Source organism: Acromyrmex echinatior, chromosome 6, assembly GCF_024713525.1.
Source record: "Acromyrmex echinatior isolate Ae372 chromosome 6, ASM2471352v2, whole genome shotgun sequence".
NCBI classification, from domain to species: domain Eukaryota; kingdom Metazoa; phylum Arthropoda; class Insecta; order Hymenoptera; family Formicidae; genus Acromyrmex; species Acromyrmex echinatior.
Genome location: NC_141857.1, coordinates 7,334,459 through 7,355,925, shown reverse-complemented (window position 1 = coordinate 7,355,925; position 21,467 = coordinate 7,334,459). Strand labels below are relative to the sequence as shown.

Here is a 21,467-nt window from a genome sequence, read left to right as displayed (position 1 = left end):
AATATAATCAAAACGTAAAATTTTATAAAAAATAACAGTCATTACTTTAAAACTGTTCGCTATTCGGTAAGAGTCAAAATCCAATATTATTTAAGTAAACTATAAATTCGTATTTTATCGGTAACAATATATCTTTTTTTTTTATAGAGCATCTAAGAAGAAAGAGCCAAAGAAGATGCTTACTCCGGCAACCGATCAAAATGGCTCTCAAGTAAATTTCTATTATGGTGCGCCAACACCGTACGCCGAATCGATAGCGCCATCACATCACAGCACGTATGCTCATTATTACGATGACGAGGAGGATGGCTGGGAGATGCCCAATTTTTACAATGAAACTTACATGAAAGGTAGGCGAATAACTGTAACGAAAATTATAAAACACTCTGAGAAAAATGTAATGATAATTATAAAAATAGCAATATACCTACAAGTTTTATATGTAGAACTAGAGTGAGTGTGTGTGTGTGTGTGCGCGCACATCTTCATGATTATTACATCTTTTTTTCTGGATGTTGTATGAAATATTGCAAGCACTTATATAAAGATAAAAATTTCAATAATGTCAGTGCGGCCGAATTATTTATTGTCACGATAAATACGAGATGAATACATAAATAAATAATCTGCAACGAGCAATCTACCTTTACATATAATTCATATTGCAATGTATTAAGAATGCTCATTAATTCTTTTTTCTTTTTTTTTACACAGAGAGCTTGCACAATGGAGGCAAGATGAACAGTCTTGCCCGATCGAATGCCAGTATTTACGGCACGAAAGATGATCTTTACGACAGACTGAAGCGTCACGCGTATACCGGTAAAAAAGGTACAATCCCGCAACTACCCTCGTAATCATATTAATCAACGTCGGCTCATCATACGTGCAACCATCCGAAAATTACTGCCAACAGGATCGGATGCAACAAAGTCACGCGCACGACCGGCTACTTATTTATTAATTAATTTAAGCCTGTGTATTACTCCCTTCGTCTATTTACTATCATTAGAACACGTAACAAATTTCCGCTCCACTTGATTTAACAGCAGATTGGAAAACGTCAGCGCGCTATCTCAGAAACGTCTCCGAGCGAGCGGCGCAGCAAATAACATTACGAAATATCCATTTTGCAGATAAGAGCGACAGCGACAGCGAAGGCCAGTGACCGGGTAGAACAATGACTTTCACGCCAACGTAGAATACGAAAAAGCGGGAGATATCAGTGTAATCAGACGGAGCGACGACAATATCTCATCCTTCGAGCGACGTCGTCGTCGTTGCTCCCCGACCGATCGACGGATCTTGTTATTTATTACATTACCATTCTGTACGACGTCGCGCGAGATCCACGATCATTCTGATCGCCCAGATATGAAGAGAGAGAGAGAGAGAGAAAGAGAGAGAAAAGAACGATAGAAATCGCGAGATCTCGCGTCGACGCAAGAGATGCGCTTCGATCGACAACTGGCGAGCGCAAGAGTCCTGGAACGATGATCGGCAGACCGTGCACCGATTGTCGCTTCGGCACGCGTCTGGCAAATTCGAGCCACGCCGGAGAACCGCAAAAGAGAGAAAAAAAAGAAATGGAATCCGTCTTTTGAAGTGAAATTCGATGCGTGTTCAATGATTAAAGAGACGCGCGAGGTTGTATTTTTTTGTAATTTAATAGAACGTTAAGGACCCCAGTCTCCCAACACCATCACATCACCCCATCCCTCTCTTTTTATTAACTCATACCAATCGACGGTGCGTACATGAGAGAAACTGTGTGCTTGTATGTTAATATAACTATACGTACGTGGATTTATATTTTGTTACTCGGAAGGTATACGCATCACATTGTAATATAATAGTGTGCGACAAAAAGCGCAACGGAGAAGTTCGACCAGATTTCAAGTTTGATTTCGGCAACTGGAAGACAGGAAGTTAAAGAGCGAGGAGGGAAATCTCGTGGGAAACCCCACGACACCGAAGATCCCGTTCATTCGCGATGACCAAAAAACATTGAACATTCAGATTCAGTGTACTCTTTCACGCGACGATATCTCTGTAAAAAAAAAAAAAGTAAGGAAATGTGTAGAGTCTCCCAGTGTGACAAACGATATGACCTCTGTGCCTGCGCGGCGAGCGTGCACCAAACGATGCCTACCACGCTGTTTTCCATTTATGTTGTAAAAACTTTTAACAAATAGTTGTTTTTTTATTAATAAAATGTATTTCAATAAAACCTTCTACAGTATTTTATTTCCAGTTATTAATTTCCGTAATTTATATTATTGTAACTCCATATTTATACTTTACGATACCGTATTTACCATAGTTTATATTTTTGTCACAACATTTTGTTTATAATCAAAATAAAGAAATTTTTTCAAAAATCAATGGCTGTGTTACAAAATTCACTGAAGCGCTGAAGATCTCATGTATACTGTATATTTTCAGCACTGGCAGTGAATTTGGAACATAAGCCATGTATATATAGGCATACGAGTGTACACACACGTATTATAAGGTTTTTTGTTATTTTTATTATTTCATAAATTCTAATTAAACCTGATAAACGTCGTGGAGATAAGTAAATAAGTAAATAAGTAAAATCAATTGTTTGAAAAATTCTTTGTGTATTCTTATACGTCCATAGACATGTCAATTATATTAAAAAACTTATAAAAATAATATTAAAAATTATTTTATTTTCCATTTCTTTAATACATTTTAACGAAAAGGAAAAAGACATGTTATATTAATGTACACATTAGGTACCCAAAATATGACCTAAATATTACTTTTCTTAAAATCTTCACTATACCATGTAAATATTTAAAAATGTCTCATGTCTTTTTTTAATATCCAAAAATGATTCTTCTTTTGATACTGATCAATCTTTAATTTTGGACTCACTGTCAACAAAAAAATTTTAAAAAAATCGCAAAACTTAAATAGTTCATATAAAGTCCAATTAATTTAAGTAATGTCCTACGGTATTTTATTTCTTACTCTTATTTTTATACATGTTATATTTTATTTATATTGTTTACATTTTATTTATGTATTATATTCATATTTTGCTTGTGTATCTCAAACTCGTGGTAGATATATGAAAGTATTATCGATTTTCAACGTCTCGTTAAACCATCTTTATACTTCCGTAACTTTTTTATTCACCTCTATTAGTATTACTTTATACATTCTCTGCTGACTCAGACTGGCTTTGTTATTCAATAGAGACGTGTCATGTGACATGATTTTATCTGCCATTTCTGGATCAATATGAATATCCACATTATCATCTATAAAATCAGTAACGTCATCATCCACCGCGTTACCTCTTTCGAGTTCATTGTCTGCAGATTCAGTTAAACTTGACCTTTCGCACTCTTCGTTTTCTGTTAACGCAAAATAGAGAACAGTATAAAATGTTTTTTAAATAGAATAAAATATAAAATTTCACACTAACTTTTGTGCTTCAGAATATTAAGACCACAAATAACATCTACATCATTACGATTTCGTTTCAACACTATTAATAATAATAAATTTGTATTTTAATATCTTATCCTTTTTATAACTAAATAGTTTTAATTAAGCATTTATATATACATTTATATATACAGCATTTATATATATACATGTAATACAATAAAATTAATTGATCCTTACATCGATTTCCAATATCACGAGCCTTCTTGTAATCTTTTGTCATTAAAGCGATTATGAACTAAACATACAAAGATTGATATATCTATTAATATTTAGCAAAACTAAATTTTAAACTTTATAATAAATATTTAATAATAATTCATTAAATATTATACTTATAATACTTTAATGCGATCTTCATAATTCGCGTTACATTCTTGGTTCATCGTTGTTTTAAACATGCTTTTTATTTTTGCACTTCATCGATAACCATTTTCAGTCAGAGATAAGAATTTTACAGAATCGCGCTTATCATTAGTACAAACAGAATGAGATATAGACTGAGTATTATAACGTATAACATTAATACTTAATAATTTCAATCCTTCGAATCGATATTGTCACTCGTTTGTGTAAACAACTCCTGTGTTTTATTTATCAAAAATTTCTTACAAAGCAATTTTATGTAATAACCTGAATATAATTTAAGATGCGAGAATGTGCCTGAATTAATCAGAAAAACAATTGACACATGTTTATGAATATATTAATATATATATTAGGTGTTGGAATTAATTCGTAGCGTTTTACAAGTGATGGGAAGTACTTTCATTAATGTATTTTTTAATGCTCATGTGAAATAAATAACATTCTTTCATTAAAAAACGCTACGAATTAATTCCAACACCTAATACTAAGCATACATATATTTGTTAATAACTTTAAATAAATTTTGTCAGAATTAAAATTTTATAAATATCTTTTCGTGTTTCTCTCTCTCTCTCTCTCTCTCTCTCTCTCTCTCTCTCAGTCTCTCTGCGATTATATCTCTTTTTAATATTTAATATTAAATGTTACAAAACCAAAATCCTCACTGGATTATCATAAATCTGCTGCCATTTAGAAAATCTCATTTTGCAGTTGAAAGACTGTAGATGCTTGTACGATAATTATATACGTGGACGAGAAAGGAGAAGTCATTGATATGCGGAATGCGTCATTGCTGAGACCCTTCAAATTTATTCAGTTTCCTCATACACGAATTCGTGGAAGAAACAGTCTTCAGAAACCGTATCGTATAATCAAATTATTCCAGAAATCTTTTTTTTATGATAAAGAGGAATGTATCTCTATTTTAGTTTTAAATGGCCTTGTTTGTTCATACAAATTTAGCTTCAACGAAATGGATACATCGAATAAAAATATTGCAAAACTACAGGCTATTTCGTTATTCACACTGCGAGTACCAAAAATCTACAGTTATGTTACATGTACTATTAATTTTCAGTACTAGCAGTAAATAACAGAAAAAACGCAAGCATAGACGTAATAGAGAGGTATAGATGCATTTTCTCCGACACATTCTTTTTACAAATTCCTTCGCTTCGTTAGAAAAAATTGAACAAATTAGCATCTCTCTTCAACTTGATACTTGAGAGAGAGAGAGAGAGAGAGAGAGAGAGAGAGATGTTTCAAAAGCTACATTTTTTAAAAATTATAATGATTTCATCAAAATGTACAGTCTATTCTTATTATGTCTATGCGGAAAAATATTTTCTTCGATTGTTGATTTCCCAACAATCTTCTCGGACAGAATGTTAAGCAAGTTCTATAAATTATTAATGTTTGATACGTTTATTAAACCATTGTCTTGTATAAAAAATTGTATTTTAAACTAGTAAAAAAATCATTAAATAGACCTCTTATAAAACGTTTTTAATATTTTTATAAGATTTATTAAATAATTTGAAAAATGTATGGAATTTTGAAATGTTTATATTACAGTTATTAAACACATCTGAAATTAATTTTTTTAATTTATGAAACATATTTTGAACATCATTATGTTGTTTGAGTTAATTGTTGGTAAAAAAGCATCGTATAAATCTTGCTTGACTGCATATACATATAACAAATTGCAGCATGAGTTTGCACTTGCAACTCCATCTAGCCATCGTCGACTGTGCTTATCGCAACTCGGTTGCATCGAGGAACGATAACGAGACACACATAGTGCTAAAATAGCAACTTGCAACTGCGCTACCATATTATGTACAATTCACGACACGAGAGACATTTAATCTAAATTACCGTTGCAATTATTTTTATTTTTATTCTTTTAATAGCATTGCCCACATAAATTCTATAATAATTTAACAAAATATTATTACGAAGATTGGAATATGTATTGGAAAGTAAAGAAAATTTTATTTAAAGGCGTTATTCGTCCATTTACTTTCATTAGTGTCGACTTGCGCTATTAGTTTTCTTATTCGGCACGACGTAATTATTCTTATATCCGGTCAGCACGCTTTCTCTTGCCGAAGCTTTCAGAGCTCGAAGAGCGCAAGTCGCGTTCCAATTCCACACACACACGCACGCACGCACGCACGCACGCACGCATGTACGCACGCACACGCACACCACACATCACACACACATTCATCCATTAATATGTTTCCAATTAGTCTCTCTATGAGTCACTTCATCACATAGTATACATATATATATATATATATATATATATATATATATATATATATATACAATTGATAAAAAATTAAAATATATTATAAATAACGATAATGTTACAAATTAATTAAAATCTCTCTAGCAAGATTTTCAAGAGACTCAGAAGAGACTCGAAGAACTATAGAAGACGAGAGAAACGCTTGCTCCAGTCGGTTGCGGTAAACGACCGGTAAAGTGCAACGTCAAGAAAAGAAAAAAGCTGGAAAACGCCGTGGTCCAGGGAGATAAACGAGCGATCGCGCGTTGAGACCAGCATGAGGGAACAATAAATTATCGACTCCCGGCGAGATTATCGTCTCGAATACTGCACATGACGTGTTCCGGCCGGCGCGTCGCGACGGCGCGGGCGGCGCGGGCGCCGCGATTCGCCTCGATTCGCTCTCGGTGAGCTCACTCCGCTTTCGACGGCTTTCGATTCGTCGCGGATGACGTTACCACGACGGTATATGCGTATCGTACTCCCAACACTGTCCCGTGACGTGGTTTAACCCCGACACCACCGCCTCTCCAACCGCATTTCACGGACGACGATCGAAGAGACTACACGACGGAGTATACAGCGAAGCACGCACGTCCACCTGATTCCGACACATCAGCCGCGCGAGACGAGCAAGTGAAAACAGTTGCACAGTGCGAACACGGACTTGACCCTTCTTGAGTCTTTTCTACCAGCTCTATCTCAGCCCAAGTGGAAGATACACCGATACCGATTGTTTCAGGGAGGGTGAGTAAATTCGAATATAAATCGTTATGTGACGTTCCGCCGCGTAAAAGAGTTCGTACAGCTCATTATGTAACGATCTGAGGTCTGTTTTTTATTTAGTTAAGCTAACGTACACGTTCTGTACTTAAAGTGAAATATAGATCGATATTTGTTTGACACTTGGCAAAAGAAAGAAGGAAAGTTCAAATGCGGTCCAATGCAGCAATAAAAAAAAAAACAACAAACACGGAAGTAGATGTATAATTCGTCGTCGCGAATCATTGACAGGAACCGTCGGTCCCGCTAGCGATTGAAAGGTGCTGCGTAGGATCGCGAGGGATCGATTGGAGCGCGCGACGCGTGTTGACGTCGTTGTCGTCGCCGTCGGCGGCGGCGCAACTATATATTTTCAGGTCACACAGATATAGTTTCTTCGAGGGTATTCCCGGCCCGATGATTTTGCGTCGCACTGATGCGCGCGAGTGCAGGGTCGCGATCAGGTGCGCAAGTTACGATATACCACACCGTGCTGCGCCGCCGCGACCGACGTCCGCAACCGTATGATGCAACCCGCGCCGATCTGCCGAGACTCGGATCGGAGTAGTCACATGCGAACGCCAAAGCGAACGTTACGTAACCAGTCTCGGCCTAGTCTACTAGTCGGACTGTAGCTTTTCCTGCAGTGCGCCTTGACCGCCCACCGATAAACCTTGGAAGAAAAAAAAACATGTCTAATTCAGTTTCACAAAGAATGGTATATCACGAGGGAGAAAAATGAGATAAAGACGATAATGAATTTTATTAGTCCGTACAAAAGTGGAGAAATTAAAAGACATTTTCAAGGTCTTTTGCATAAAGTACGATGGCGATATAACATTATATCGGAAACAACAAACTGTTTGCTTTTCTTGCTATAATCGAGCTAACGTGTAATTGCAAAGAAAGCACGGAAAGATAAGATAAGTTGCATATAGGAAGTTGCCTGACGTAACATTTTGGAGCAGCTCGAAGATGACTAAGCATAATAGCGCTCGAAATATATCGTAAATCAAGATAGACATCATATTTTGTTGAAAGACAACTAGCTTTAAATTCACTAAACGGGAAAGGAAGAATGCAAAATTTATCAAACGTTTTACATACGCCACAGATGTAATCTTATAATCCATAAGATAGGATCTATCTCTCGGTTTATAATATGATATTATCATGATGAATTACTATTTCGCTTATATTGCTCAGCAATATGAAGATTAGAATGGATGTAGATCGATATTAGTTATCAGATTATACGTACAAACGTTATAACTTTCTTGGAATTACGCGTCAATGTGATGTCTGGAGAGTCCATTTACTAAATCGGCCTATTTAATTGTCTGTTCTAAAGAATTTTATTAATTTAGTAAAAGGCTAGTAAATATATCTACTTATACGTTTAATAAACTTTAATGCAACGTCAAGTTGATTGATTGTTATTTATTATTTTATTATTAATATTAAATTAATGTATTTATATTTATATTTATATTATTATTGACATTATACTATTATTATTAGTATTATTATTATTATTATTAATTAGATTGTATCACAAATTGTGTTTATTAATCAATGCAATTACCTTTTTTAGGTTTCCAAAATCCCTCCCATCTACGAACGTTCAACAACCAGCAACATTTCAGTTGAGGAAGGAGGTGTTATTAACGTAAGTACTGTTCTGATTCTGACAAAAAAGATTCGGGACAGTGAAACATCGCGTTCTGGACCTGGACCTGGACAATCGGATATTGATGGGAAGATGCAAACGTTTCAGGTATCAAAATCATGCAACCGTCAGCAGCTTCCGTTATCTGTTATTCGTGGCGTGAGATCGCGGCCACTGGGAGATGCCACCTCGATGAAGGTGGAGACAGTTCCTCTGCTAAGCCCGACGATGGAGTCCGAACTTTTGAAGGAGCCCTGGGTATTCCCGCGCACAAAGGCAAATCTTACGAAAGAAGAGGACTCCGTGGCACTTTCCGCCTGGGAAGAGGACTTTCAGGACCTGAGCAGTTGGTGCATGGATACGTTCCAGGGTCAATGCGATTTTCATATAGGTGAATCGGCTACGTTTAAACTATCAGGTATACATTTATATATAATATAAATAACTTTATTAGGCGTTCCATGAAATTTCATTACCTAATTCATCGGGAACGATGTAATCAACGCAGAACATTGGTATATGGATTCGCTTTGTTCCAGATACGAAATACGAGGGTAACGGCGATTCGATTGTAAAAGAGGAAGAGTTAAAGGATTTGACGAAAACGACTGATGAGAAGTTGGATTTGAAGATGGATACCGTTAAGATGACTAAAGAATTAAATGACAACCGTCATTTGCTGCTATCTCCATCGGAACTCGTTAACAAATACGGATTAGGATATAATAATGAGGAGAATAATACATCCAGCTCATGGTTAATGTCACCAAAATCTATAGCTTCTAAGAGCACCTCGCCGAGCAAACAGTATGATGCAGATGTTAGCGCGCCACTCCAATCCAAGAGTCATGATTTGAATTACGCTTGTCCGACGTCTTCATCACTTAACCCCGTCGCAAATCAGCGCGAAACATGGGATGAATTACGTACGATCGAGACGACTGGATCGGATACTTTCGACTTATTGTCGTACCTTTGGGAGGTACGTTGACACACAGATAAAACGAATTTAGTTGAAAGTATCTCAAAATTTAGCTAGATCTGAAAATAATTTTGTTGAAACATCAGAATAATTATATATGTAATATGTAAAACATTTAAACGTTGATGTCAATGCTGCAAAACGTTTTAACATTCTAGTAATCAATTTCTTCATAAAAAATTTAGCCAAGTACACAGATCTGAAAATAATTTTATTGGACTATCAAAATAATTATAGCGGACGTTCAAACGAGAATGTTAGATTTTTTTCAGCATTGCTCATATTTGAGTTTCTTACATTATTTTGATGGTCCAAACGAAATTCTTTTGAAACCTGTATCTAGCTAAATTTTTCGATATTTCAACAAAACCATTCTTTTCATGCACATTATGAGATATTTTGATAGGAGATTGATAGGAGGAGATATTTTGATGATTCAATCGCTATAACTACTCATACGATTTATTCTAAAATTGATTTTTATTACAGGATGAAGTACGTTCGCTGGAAAATAATATATCTACCGATTCTTCGGCGATGTTGAAAGTCAGACCGCACGCAACAACGTCGTCGTCAGTACGATCATTTACTCCCACAAAGGTAAAAACGGAGGAGATCGACGAATCGGCGTCGGCGCCGGCGCCGGCGCCGGCGCCGGCGCCACCTTCGCCGCGTCGAAGGATGGAGACTCGCGCAACATCGACGATAACTTCGTCCACGACCAAGTCTCCCGTAGCATCTCGAAGATCGGAGAGAACGAGGGTAGCGACTATTAAAAGCAAAGAGAGGGAGAAAGTCGCTGTGACCAGTACAAAGACGAAGGATAAGAACGGGAGGAAAAGATATTACGAAGAAAGCGATTCCGAGGAGGATGTCGCCCTCGTTCAATATAGGGAGTGTCGTGAGAAAAACAATGAGGCTTCGCGAAGATCACGGATGAACAAGAAAGCTAAGGAATCGGAAATGACCAGGAGAGCGACCGAGCTGGAAAGGGACAACAAAATATTGAAGATGAAAGTCGAGGAGCTGGAGAAGCTGGTGACGTCAATGCGTACCGCGTTATTACAATCTGCTTTAAAAAAAGAATTTTAAGTACGCATTATTTAATATCTAGACATTCTCACGACCTGTCGCGCATAATCTAATTAACCACGTCTTTGTTACGTCTTTCCGTTATGTCATGCATGCGCCATTATTACGCGACGATGTCTTTTACCACGAAAGAGCTATATGAATTTTATAATATATGTTGAACTTATTTGCCTGAATATATGTTGAACTTATTTGCCTTAATTGTCTTAATGTGAGGTTAAAAGTGTTCTTGAAAGCTTATTATTATCGTTATTTTGATATTATTTTATTGAGACGGTTCTTTTTATTTATCCCGCTTCAGTATCTATTCTATATATCGTTACACAATTTAATTGTCCCGACTAAACTAATCGCGAACTAGCGATAGACTAATTGTACGCTGCTGCAATGCGTTAAAAATATTTTTAAAAAATGTTTTCACAATGTGACATTTGGCTTGCTGTATATCGGTATGAAATATATATTAAATAAATATTTATTTTGTTATAACAAATGAGAGAAAGAGAGAGATAGAAACACCGAAATTAGAATGTATTTTACGTAATATACAAACGTAATAAACAAACACACACACATACACACACACACACACACACACACACACGTATATTATACTTGTAAGTTACTTTATGTATAAATACACGAAACGAAGAGCAGGCATACGAGTTTAAATGATAATACTATTATCCAGAAGATTTTAATCCGAACAAAATCACATGGTCATATTTTGTTCAGCCTTATATCGTACCTGAAAAAGAAGAGGAGAAGAGCATATAGAATCCTATTGCAGAGAGAAGCATGTAATTGGTGATACACACAGTTTTCTACTACTTGTGGTGTGGACTCAACAATACATTGTAACAAGTAAAATCCAATAAAATTCTTTATTTTGAAAAATCAACCCTAGATTCGCACATCATTCCGCGTGCGCACTGCAAATAGCGACGAGTTAAAAATAACAATCCTTTATGACTCATTCTTTTTCTGTTTTCTTTTGCACGCAATGTCTATTGATGAAACTAACTCTATGTCAACGTTAAGAGCTATGGCACGCGAGATATTTTCATAGATTATTCGCTGAGGACAATTAATAAATTATTAATAAATTATATATTATACAATATGATCACTGAGATATGCATATATGCCGATATATGGATGAAATGTCGCGACACGATGAGGTGTCATGAGATAATTATAAAATCGATAGCCATGTACGTGAAACGGTAGCAAATGAATTGCCGCTCTTACAGAAATTTAATACTGATAGTAATTAATTATTTATTTTGAATATTAAAAGCATCATTATTTACTGGTTTTACATATATAAAAATGTATACTGTATTCAAATATTTTAATTACTTGTTTCAAATATTTAAAAAAATTCATATATCCGCAAATCTATCATAAGTCCATCATAATTGCATCAAATTTATTTTAAATATATTTTGAATCCTAGTAAAAATTTAATACTTCAATATTATTTAATATACAAGATTATTAAACAAATTCGAATTGTTTATTATATGAAGTAACTTCTTTGACAAAATTTTATATAATATTTTCTTGTTATAAGTATATTTTAAAACTGTTATTAAGAAAATATTCTTTGTTAAAGATAACAATTACTTAAAAGAAAAAAAAACCAACTGACTAATTACTTTTCTTAATAATACAATAAAATGACATTTTTCTATATGTATATGTATTTATGTAATATTAATGTAAATTATTTCTACATGATATACGGTCCGAAATGAGTTATCAAGTATTTAAACTCAAGTACGCATAAAAAAATACATATTTGCTTCAAATAAACAAATATACACATAATTCATTTTTTGCAAATCCGTCATAAGTTCATTACAAACTTATTTATTCAAATTTATATCCTGAATCATAGTAAATTTAATATATGTATATGTACTTCAATCATGATTATTAAATTTACTTTATATTACAAAAAATGATTCTTTCGATAAAATTTTGTAATATTCTTCAAAAGTAACTAAATCCTTGTTTTGAGCATCTACGACAATGAATTTCTTTGTCAAATTTGTAATAAATATATTTTGAGACTATATTATCAAGATAATATTTGTTGTTAAAGATAACCCCCTCTCCCTCCCCCGTAACTGAAAAGAAAAAAATAAACTGAATAATCATTTTTCTTACAATTAACAGTAAAATGATATTTATCTGCTGTAATATTCAAAATGAGTAATTTTCAGTATTAACTTGGATTTCTGTAAGGGCGGCTGAATGAATATCATATCCTATTGTGCACGCAACAATGTGCGCTGTAATTTTATTATTCAACGCCTAAACGAGTCCGAACAATTTCTGCCGTGCCGCGCGACTTGCTTTCCCAATGGGGGCGATGGCGGGCAAAGGAGGTAAGACCTCTTTCCGCTAATTGAATATCCGGTGTCGCTAGACGACACGGGACCCGCGTGTCCTCCGCGTAAACTGCGTGTCGCGATACGCGTTGCGAATTGACATAATTAACGGCAAGCCGAGAGACACAGAAACTCGATGACGATTCGCACCTGTGAACCAACTGACTCTTCCGTAGCCCAGTTTCATCTTTCATCCATCGCACATTTATTGCGCTAGATAGGATAATGACTGTATAGTTTTCATCCTTTGTTTACAATAAACAGAAGCGTATTATACAGATAAGTTTAAATCTGTGTACGCACATTTTGGCACGTTTATGCCAAGAGCACGCCAATATAGATCTATATAAATCTTCAATAAAGCAATGCAAAACATAGCGTATATAGTACTACGAGTATATAGTCTTATATTATATACATATAGGTACTATGAAAACTCGTTCGTTTTTTGTCTTTGTGAAAATTTATCGAAGCATTTAATTCTGAAGTTACAAATGAATAAAAATAAAACTTTCCAAGTGTATATCCTTGCTATTAAAATATTATTTTTTTTTTTTTAGAAAATTCAAGGAGATTTTTACTTTAACAGAAAACCTATTTAAAGTCTATTCAATCTAAAAATTTAATAGATCATGACAGGAATAGAAACGTTTTCTATAGGAGAGAAATTTATTTAAAAGGAAAATATTAGGTGTTGGAATTAATTCGTAGCGTTTTACAAGTGATGGGAAGTACTTTCATTAATGTATTTTTTAATGCTCATGTGAAATAAATAACATTCTTTCATTAAAAAACGCTACGAATTAATTCCAACACCTAATACAATTGTGATGTCCTGCATGTCGGACATTGTGCGACCGAAAAAAAAGAGGAACAAAGTCCAGGAACTCCTGCAACTAAAAGAACGGGTCCATTGTAAGAAATATTTAAGCGTTTTCATCAATCGTTAAATAATTGCCTCGGAATGAGATGCATACTTCAATGCGTTCGGTCGCGGGTGCGTGCATCGATTGCCCGCATTGCTTTCCGCACCCGCATACCGTTAAGTCTGTTAGGCCCTACCATGCTATTATTATCCAGAACCATCGCATCACCGCATTCGACTCCAATCTCTCCGATTTACAAATCGGAACACAAACGAATCGTTCTTTCTTGTGACGAATGTCTCGACAAAGAAGAAAGTTGGGAAATAAAATAAAATGAATTATAGCGGTCTTTACATTAATTTACAAAGTTTCTATTTCCTTACATTTAAATAATGATTTTCATGTATTTTTAGCTGCTGAAAAAGAACAAAACATTAAAACAAATTTAACATTCACAGATTTTGAGAAAGCAAAAACGTAATGAAGAATTTTTATCGCAAAGTATTTTTTATTACATTATTTTATATTATATTTATATATCAAATATCAAGTTATCAATTTTATTTTATTATTGTTTTATGTAGTGAAATCTCACTCTAAAAAAATGAAAATACAGCCATCCCTGAAAAAAAGTGAAAATATTTCACTTCTTGAAAAAGAGTGACAATTTTCACTTTCAAAAAAAGATTTTACTCCTTTGAAATGAAAATTTACTCTAAAAAGAGTGAGAATTGTCATTCTTTTTTAAGTGAAATATTTTCACTTTTTTTCAGAAATGGTTGTGTTTTCACCTTTTTGAAGTGAGATTTCACTGCACGAGATTTAGACTGTAGATATTGATTTTTAAATTAAATTCTGAACTCTGATTATAAACCTTGTGACATTTTAGATCCTTCTTCATTGGAGGTTACTATCCTTTTAAAATATAACATTTTCAGGCTATACATTCAAACTCAAACAAAATTTTATCTTCCATATATCAGGAATTTCCTAAAATTTCTAAAACTGAATTTCACGATATGATAATCAAATTATTTTTCTGAAACATGAAAATTTTAAAATCCCTACAGAATCGAATTCATCTAAATTTCATAAACTTTCAGAAGACATCAGATCTCTTTCTTTTCTTTATCTGAAACTTCTTTATGTGAAATCTTTTCTTCAAACAAAACTGGTTAACAATTTATAAATTTTTCTTTTATTTTATGGAGTAGAATAATAATCTGAGAAACAAAATGATCATTGTTCAGCCATGAAAAACGGAAACCTTGTGTAAATCAGTGTAATTTTTTAAATTTCATTATTTTATTATATCAAAATTATACATAAATGATAAAACGATAAAACCTTATATCATAATATTCATTTTCATGTATTATAAAATAATTAATAATTAATAATTAAATATTAAAAAATATTTAAATTTCTTATAGCTATTTGTACACCTATTACATATTACAAAATAAAGTAACTTTGATCCAGACATACATGTTATCAGACACTCGGACTGAAAAATTTTTTCAGTTCGGTTCTAGTTATGATTTAATATCGAATAAGTTGTAGTTTAATTTCGATTCCTTGACTAGTGAAGAAGCCGTAACTCTAAAAGTTACGATTTTTTAACAATTTTTTCGATTATAGTTACTCATGCGATAGGGAAAGAGTTTAAAATTTAAAGTGACTTTTTATTATATTTATTCTATTAAATCGTATTTGTGTATTTGGAAAAAAATAAAAATTTAAAAATATATTTAATATAATATTTTATACGTGTATTATATGTATAAATGTACAGGGACTTAAATCAAAATTGCGATGATAATATAAGCGAATGAGTGAACGAGAGAGAGAGAGAGAGAGAGAGAGAGAGAGAGAGAGAGAGAGAGAGAGAATCTTCCACTGTAAAGAGAAAAAGGGTTGCGTTCCACTTAACGCTCGCAACTCTTGTGGAATCATTTTATCCTTGTTGTTTATCAAATATTAAACAAGGACAAAAGATGCTTGCGAGCGTTGCGAGCGTTAAGTGAAACGCAGCCAAAGATTGATTCCGTTATAATTTCGATATTATAACTTTATAGAATTTAGTTTCAGTTTCAATTCATCTAAGAAAAAAAGTTATGAAACGATTTTCGATTCCGGTTCAGTTCTTATTGAACATTATCAAAATTTGCACCAAAGTTAGTTTACATACATTTTACAGTATATTTATTATGAATTTACATTATTACATAAGAAATTCAAAGCGCGAATTCCTAAAAACTAAAGAAATGGAATTTTTTGAAAACATCCAATTCAATACAAAAAGTTGTATAAGAAACACTTACTCCTTGTTGAGAAACAAAATGTTTATCAACACCGGTTGCCTTCCATTTAGTGACACAAGTGTCGTTCTATTTTTCTTTGCAATCCATGAGTAACAAAGACAGAATAATACTCGTATCACTAAATAAATTATGGAAGGCATCGCCACCGATAATCTCTTAGATACTTGCAACTCCTCGCGCGTCACCTCATTATTTCGCTTCTAAGACTCATAATTGTTAGTTCGATGACCTAGTTTTTCTTTCGTAGACTATATAGTGTGTCTCTTGACGCGATGTTTACGAGACGCGTCGCGTCGCGTCGCGTCGCCGAAAATCGGGGCGGTTTCACGCGGACTTTTAAAAGTCCGCTCGGCGACGCGCGTCACAACTGATAAGGCTGCGCGCGCATCTTAGCCGTTCACTGTTCAACTGATAGCTCAGTACGCTGGTAACAGGTGGTTCGTCGCTATTGGCCGAGCGGCAGCGATTCAAGTGCCTTGCGGCGCCAGCACGTGCGACCGTCGCCGGTTCTGGCCGCTGCCCGAACTGCCCGGAGTGCTCGGTCTCACATTCACACGGAGAACGTCGTACCGCGCGCATCCGGCCTCCACGGGCACTCTGCTCTGGCTCTGTCTGGTGCTGTCTGGTGCTGTCTGGTGCTCTGGTGCTCTGGTGCTCTGGTGCTCTGGTCTCGGTTCATTCTGATTCATTCGTTCTCCAACGGAAAGCAGGCAAGCAGAACCTTTCCGCGATACCGTACCGAATAACAGAATAACCGAAAATCGATAGCGGCGTGCCAATACCCTGATTAAGGTTGCGCGTTCGAGCGATTTGCGAAACAGCCGGTTCATTGCGATTGGAGAGGACAACTCGGCTGACAACTCTCGTCGTGGATGCGCGGGTGTTGGCTATCGATCCCGCCGCATCGTCCCGCTTTCTTCGGCTCGTTCATTGGCGCAGTCGTCGTCATCGGGACCGCTCGTGAGCGAGCGATATATGTATATATATATATATATATACAGAGTGTTGTGCCTTAAAATAATATATAATACTTAGAAAAAGTCACCAGCCTCTGTGACTCCCCGCTCGTCTGACATCTCGGAGGTCAACGAAAGAGATTACTCTTTCCTTCCACGTCCGTCTTTCGTTCGGTGAGTAACAATTTAACTTGCACGCAGCTCTACAATCTTCTCCCCTTTGCTTCTTCTTCTTCTTTTTCCTCTTTTTCCTTTTTTTTCATCAATCTTCCCATGCCGCGGTGCTCGCGTGCGCTGGTAGTGCTGGTACCGCTACTCGACAGACGCTCATGGCTCATGGCACGCTGCAGCGCGCAAAGACGGCCGGCGCGACGCGACGCGACGCGATGCGATGCGATGCGGCGGATGCAGATGCACGCACCCGGTGCACGTGCACGCGCCGCCGCGCCGCGCCGGCGCTCCGTTCCATCTGGTGCACTCCGATCCGATTACGACGACCGGATCTATCATCGCTCGCTGCTGGGGTCACTTCACTCCTCGCGGCCGGCTACTCACCGTCTAAACACCGGGCGCGGTGAATTCCCAAGAGATTGGCTGCGTCCAGCAGAAAAAGTAGCTTTCCCGATGTTGTAAGATTCTTTCTTAAAGCTAAAATGATTGGTTTTTACTTTAGTTCTTCACTCGATCTAAGTGTACAAACCAAGCATATTAGAGAATCTCGCAATAGTTGCAAAACTGCTTTCTATTCTAATCTCCAATTTGCAATCCTCAATCTCCAATGCATAGTCTGATACAGGCTTCAGTCGCAAAGGCGAGTGATGCGACGCTCATGGAATGTGGAGCTCCTCCCGCCGCGATTGATGAACCCCTCAGGATAATTCTCTCGCAACATCACGAGAATCGATCCATCTTTGGTCGCAACTGCGTGAAATAGTGATTATTAAGCGATAATATTGTAGTAAGAGAAAAATTTCTACATGGTAGAAATTTTTTACAAGTGTGACAATATTATACAAGTTTTATATTATATAGAAGTAATATATAGTTGAAGAAACTATCCTACAATTGCAATAACTATTTATTCAATTATGTACATTATTTCTACATATAAAACTTGTATTATAGCTGTCATCTACATATATATGTATAGTTGTTACTAGATACTTCTTTCTCTAATTATGGGATAAAATAAATGGAATAAATTTATCATGTTCGGTGGATTGTATCGCAATCTTTGCTGACAGCGATGCCTGGAATGTTCAAATCATGCGTATTAAAGGTGAAACGAAACTTTCATCCTTATAGCGATAAAATTTGTTGAGGATAGTATTTATAAGTTTGACGCATCACGCCGCGATAAGAACATTTCACGTGCTCCTCGCAATTGCGCGAATCGCTATTGATAAAAACAGTGTTTCTGAAACATGCGGATCTTGTATTCTCATCGGCATCGATCGATTCATCTTTTCTTTTTCTTTCCAGAAATACCAGTTTTGATTAGCATCGACTGCGGTTACGTGGAATCGTTCGCGCGTCGATAGGTCGGAAAGAACGAAGCCGGATGATTATATTGGAAGTGACATTTGCGCGAACAGGCCATGTTATTTGAAAAAAATAAGAAGAAAAAAAGAAGCAAACATGTTATGAAATTTTGTTGAAACACCTTCCAGTTATGCATGTCAATTACTATCGAAATTGAAAATGTAATCACAAACTGAAGCTGAAATAATAATATTGAAATAAAAATAATGAAATTGATCAATTTAATAAAATTTAATAAAATTAAAGAATAACGAACAAATTATAGTAACTGGCTCTTTGAACTACGTCAAAAATAAATAAACAATAAAAGAGCACATGTATAGGCCAAAACGCAGGTTGTGTTTACACGATTTCTATCTGATTGATTCATTTTAAAAAATTACATAAACGTTTCGACTGTTAAATCCAGTCATCGTCAGTGACATAAATTACCTAACTATTGATCGATAACTTATTCGCAGTGATTGTTAAATTTTACATTCATCTTGTATATAAAATCTCAAAGAGTTTAACAAACAAGATCTTTAACATATTGCATCAAATCTCCTTTTGAAAAACATAATTGTCAGTGATGACTGGATTTAACAGTCGAAACGTTTATATAATTTTTTAAAATGGATAAATAGAAATCGTGTAACAACAACTTGCGTTTTGGCCTATATGTGTGTGTGCACGTGTGCTTCTTTGTTGTTTATTTATTTTTAAAGAATAACGCACGCAGTGTTACGTCAATATCTGCGAATTAATTATCAGCGGAAGTAATAGAATAGATACGTTCGGAAATAATTTTCAAGCGATTTCAATAGCAATAAGTATATCGCGATATGACATGTTATATACAAGGTGTCGCAAACGTTGAGTAATGGATTGTTTATAATGAATACGTTATCGTTACGCGGATATAAATATTTGAGACGATGCCTTTCATGAAGAAACTGATACATCGTTTTATTGGTGTGAAATTTAAAAAAAAAGAAAACAGTGAAAGATTTTTGCCATCTCACTAACGTATACATGGAAAGAACAATTTTGTTAAAGTATCTAAAAATTTAACTAGATATCATAAATAATTTTGATATAATCGGAATAACTTTGGTCAAAATTTTGAAAAATATCTAGGTAGCACGCATATCCAAAATCAGGATATGAGATATATCTTAAAATGTCTTGAAAACGTTTTAAGATAACTTATATGTTTCAATCTTGATGTGGGTATTGTCTGTAGGGTATTATCTAAATCTGGGCCAAAAAAATTCCATTTTACGTTACAAATTGGAAAATCATTTTGTTCCATTGTTAAAATAATTATTAAAATAATGACATGCAAGTTAGAATGTCAACTTTTTGTTCACTATGTTTGAGCGCTGTATATAATTTAACGCACGATGATTTATCTAAATTTTAATCGATGCATCATGTTCTTGCTCAATTTTCAAGATGTCTTCCACGAACGCGCCACGAACTTTTTACATTTTTATTAACTTTATCACATCCAAGTCCAAGAGGTCAAAATCTACAAAAAGTATTTTTATTTACATTTCTTTTTGGTTAAATATCAATCTTTTTTAAACTACTTTCTGATAGCAGAATCATTCTTTCCATGTAATACTTATTGTTAAAATAACTCTCGAATGATGCGCACGCTTGAGAATAGAATAACTGTATTTACATTGTTTAGAACATAATTAACGCTTTGACCTATATAACTGTTTCACATTTGAAATAACATGCACATTATTTCAACATATACATAATGTTTATTGTTGTAACATATACATAATGTTTATTGTTGTAACATATACATAATGTTTATTATGACATTGAGGATGTCCTCTCATGATTATAAATAAGACGTAATTAATTCCGGCACAAAAAAAATTTTGGCGATCGAATATATCAATTTATTTAATTCTCGTACTAAAATTATGATGCGATGCCATGTAACATTAGCTTTCAGCAAGAGCCTCACATTCGCGCGAAATTATTTAATTCCTTATTTATATATTTTTTTATCGCGAGAATCATTATATCGCGCGTAAAAAGAATCCATCCGCAGACATGAAAGAAAAAGACTATATATAAAAGTTTAAAGAAGAGAATTTACTAGAATGCAAGAGATCTGGGTTCGACTCCCGGCCGAGGCAATATTTTTCGCAATAAGTTTATTACAGTTTTTTTAAGATTAATTTGGGAAATTTGAGGGGATTATCAATATTTCAGATTGATTGCGTTGAAAGCCGACAACCATATCGGCACGTAATTATTAGTTCTGAAATTAATTCATTTATTTGAATATATATATATTAGTTCAACACTCAGACCGTAGTGGCGCTTCGAATTTTAAATTAATGTTATTTAACATAAACGGTCTTGTTTCCTATCTTATTGTTTAAAGAAGAGAATTTATGTCGCGCCACGTAATGAGGTAGCTAATTTCTTTTTCTGATAAGCGGAGGTCGATTAGAGAATCTTCTCGATGTACCATAAGCCTCTTCCGCCGTGATTTCTGGACTGTTGTGCGTGTTACATATGCAAGAAGTGATTCAAATGAACTTTATACTCCAACTTTATACTTGGTCGCACTTCAAAATGACTCTCGCGATTTATAATTCCTTATCTAAAGATTTATTTCTATGCAACGTAAATAAAAAATATTTTAAAAGATATATTTGCATCTAAATCTGTAACTGTTTCCATTTATTTCTAAAATATTACGAGTATGAA

The 21,467-nt window shown here is 34.8% G+C and overlaps 3 protein-coding genes and 1 pseudogene across 4 annotated transcripts in view; 3 read left to right on the top strand and 1 right to left on the bottom strand.

The window, feature by feature from the left end:
* The window catches only part of uif (sushi, von Willebrand factor type A, EGF and pentraxin domain-containing protein uif), a 54,820-nt gene extending 52,590 nt beyond the window's left edge, over positions 1-2,230 (top strand). For both annotated transcript variants that reach the window (XM_087406926.1, XM_011069410.2), the window contains 3 exons: positions 148-350; positions 715-831; positions 1,137-2,230. In XM_087406926.1, the coding sequence (XP_087263052.1) occupies positions 148-350; positions 715-831; positions 1,137-1,168 (352 nt within the window). In that variant the 3' untranslated portion in view covers positions 1,169-2,230. The remainder of the gene's footprint in view (positions 1-147; positions 351-714; positions 832-1,136) is intronic.
* LOC147909333 (uncharacterized) lies at positions 1,316-2,167 on the bottom strand (annotated as a pseudogene).
* Positions 2,231-6,655: 4,425 nt separating the features above from the next.
* LOC105154130 (uncharacterized) lies at positions 6,656-11,557 on the top strand. The gene is made up of 5 exons (XM_011069448.2): positions 6,656-6,898; positions 8,508-8,582; positions 8,691-9,000; positions 9,122-9,564; positions 10,054-11,557. The coding sequence occupies exons 3-5, from the start codon at positions 8,775-8,777 to the stop codon at positions 10,654-10,656; spliced, it is 1,272 nt and encodes a 423-aa protein (XP_011067750.2). The 5' UTR covers positions 6,656-6,898; positions 8,508-8,582; positions 8,691-8,774; the 3' UTR covers positions 10,657-11,557.
* Positions 11,558-16,812: 5,255 nt separating this feature from the next.
* Positions 16,813-21,467, top strand: part of CrebA (Cyclic-AMP response element binding protein A) — a 39,835-nt gene continuing 35,180 nt past the window's right edge. The window contains exon 1 of the mRNA XM_011069408.2: positions 16,813-17,375. The gene's annotated coding sequence lies outside the window, so the exon portion shown is untranslated. The remainder of the gene's footprint in view (positions 17,376-21,467) is intronic.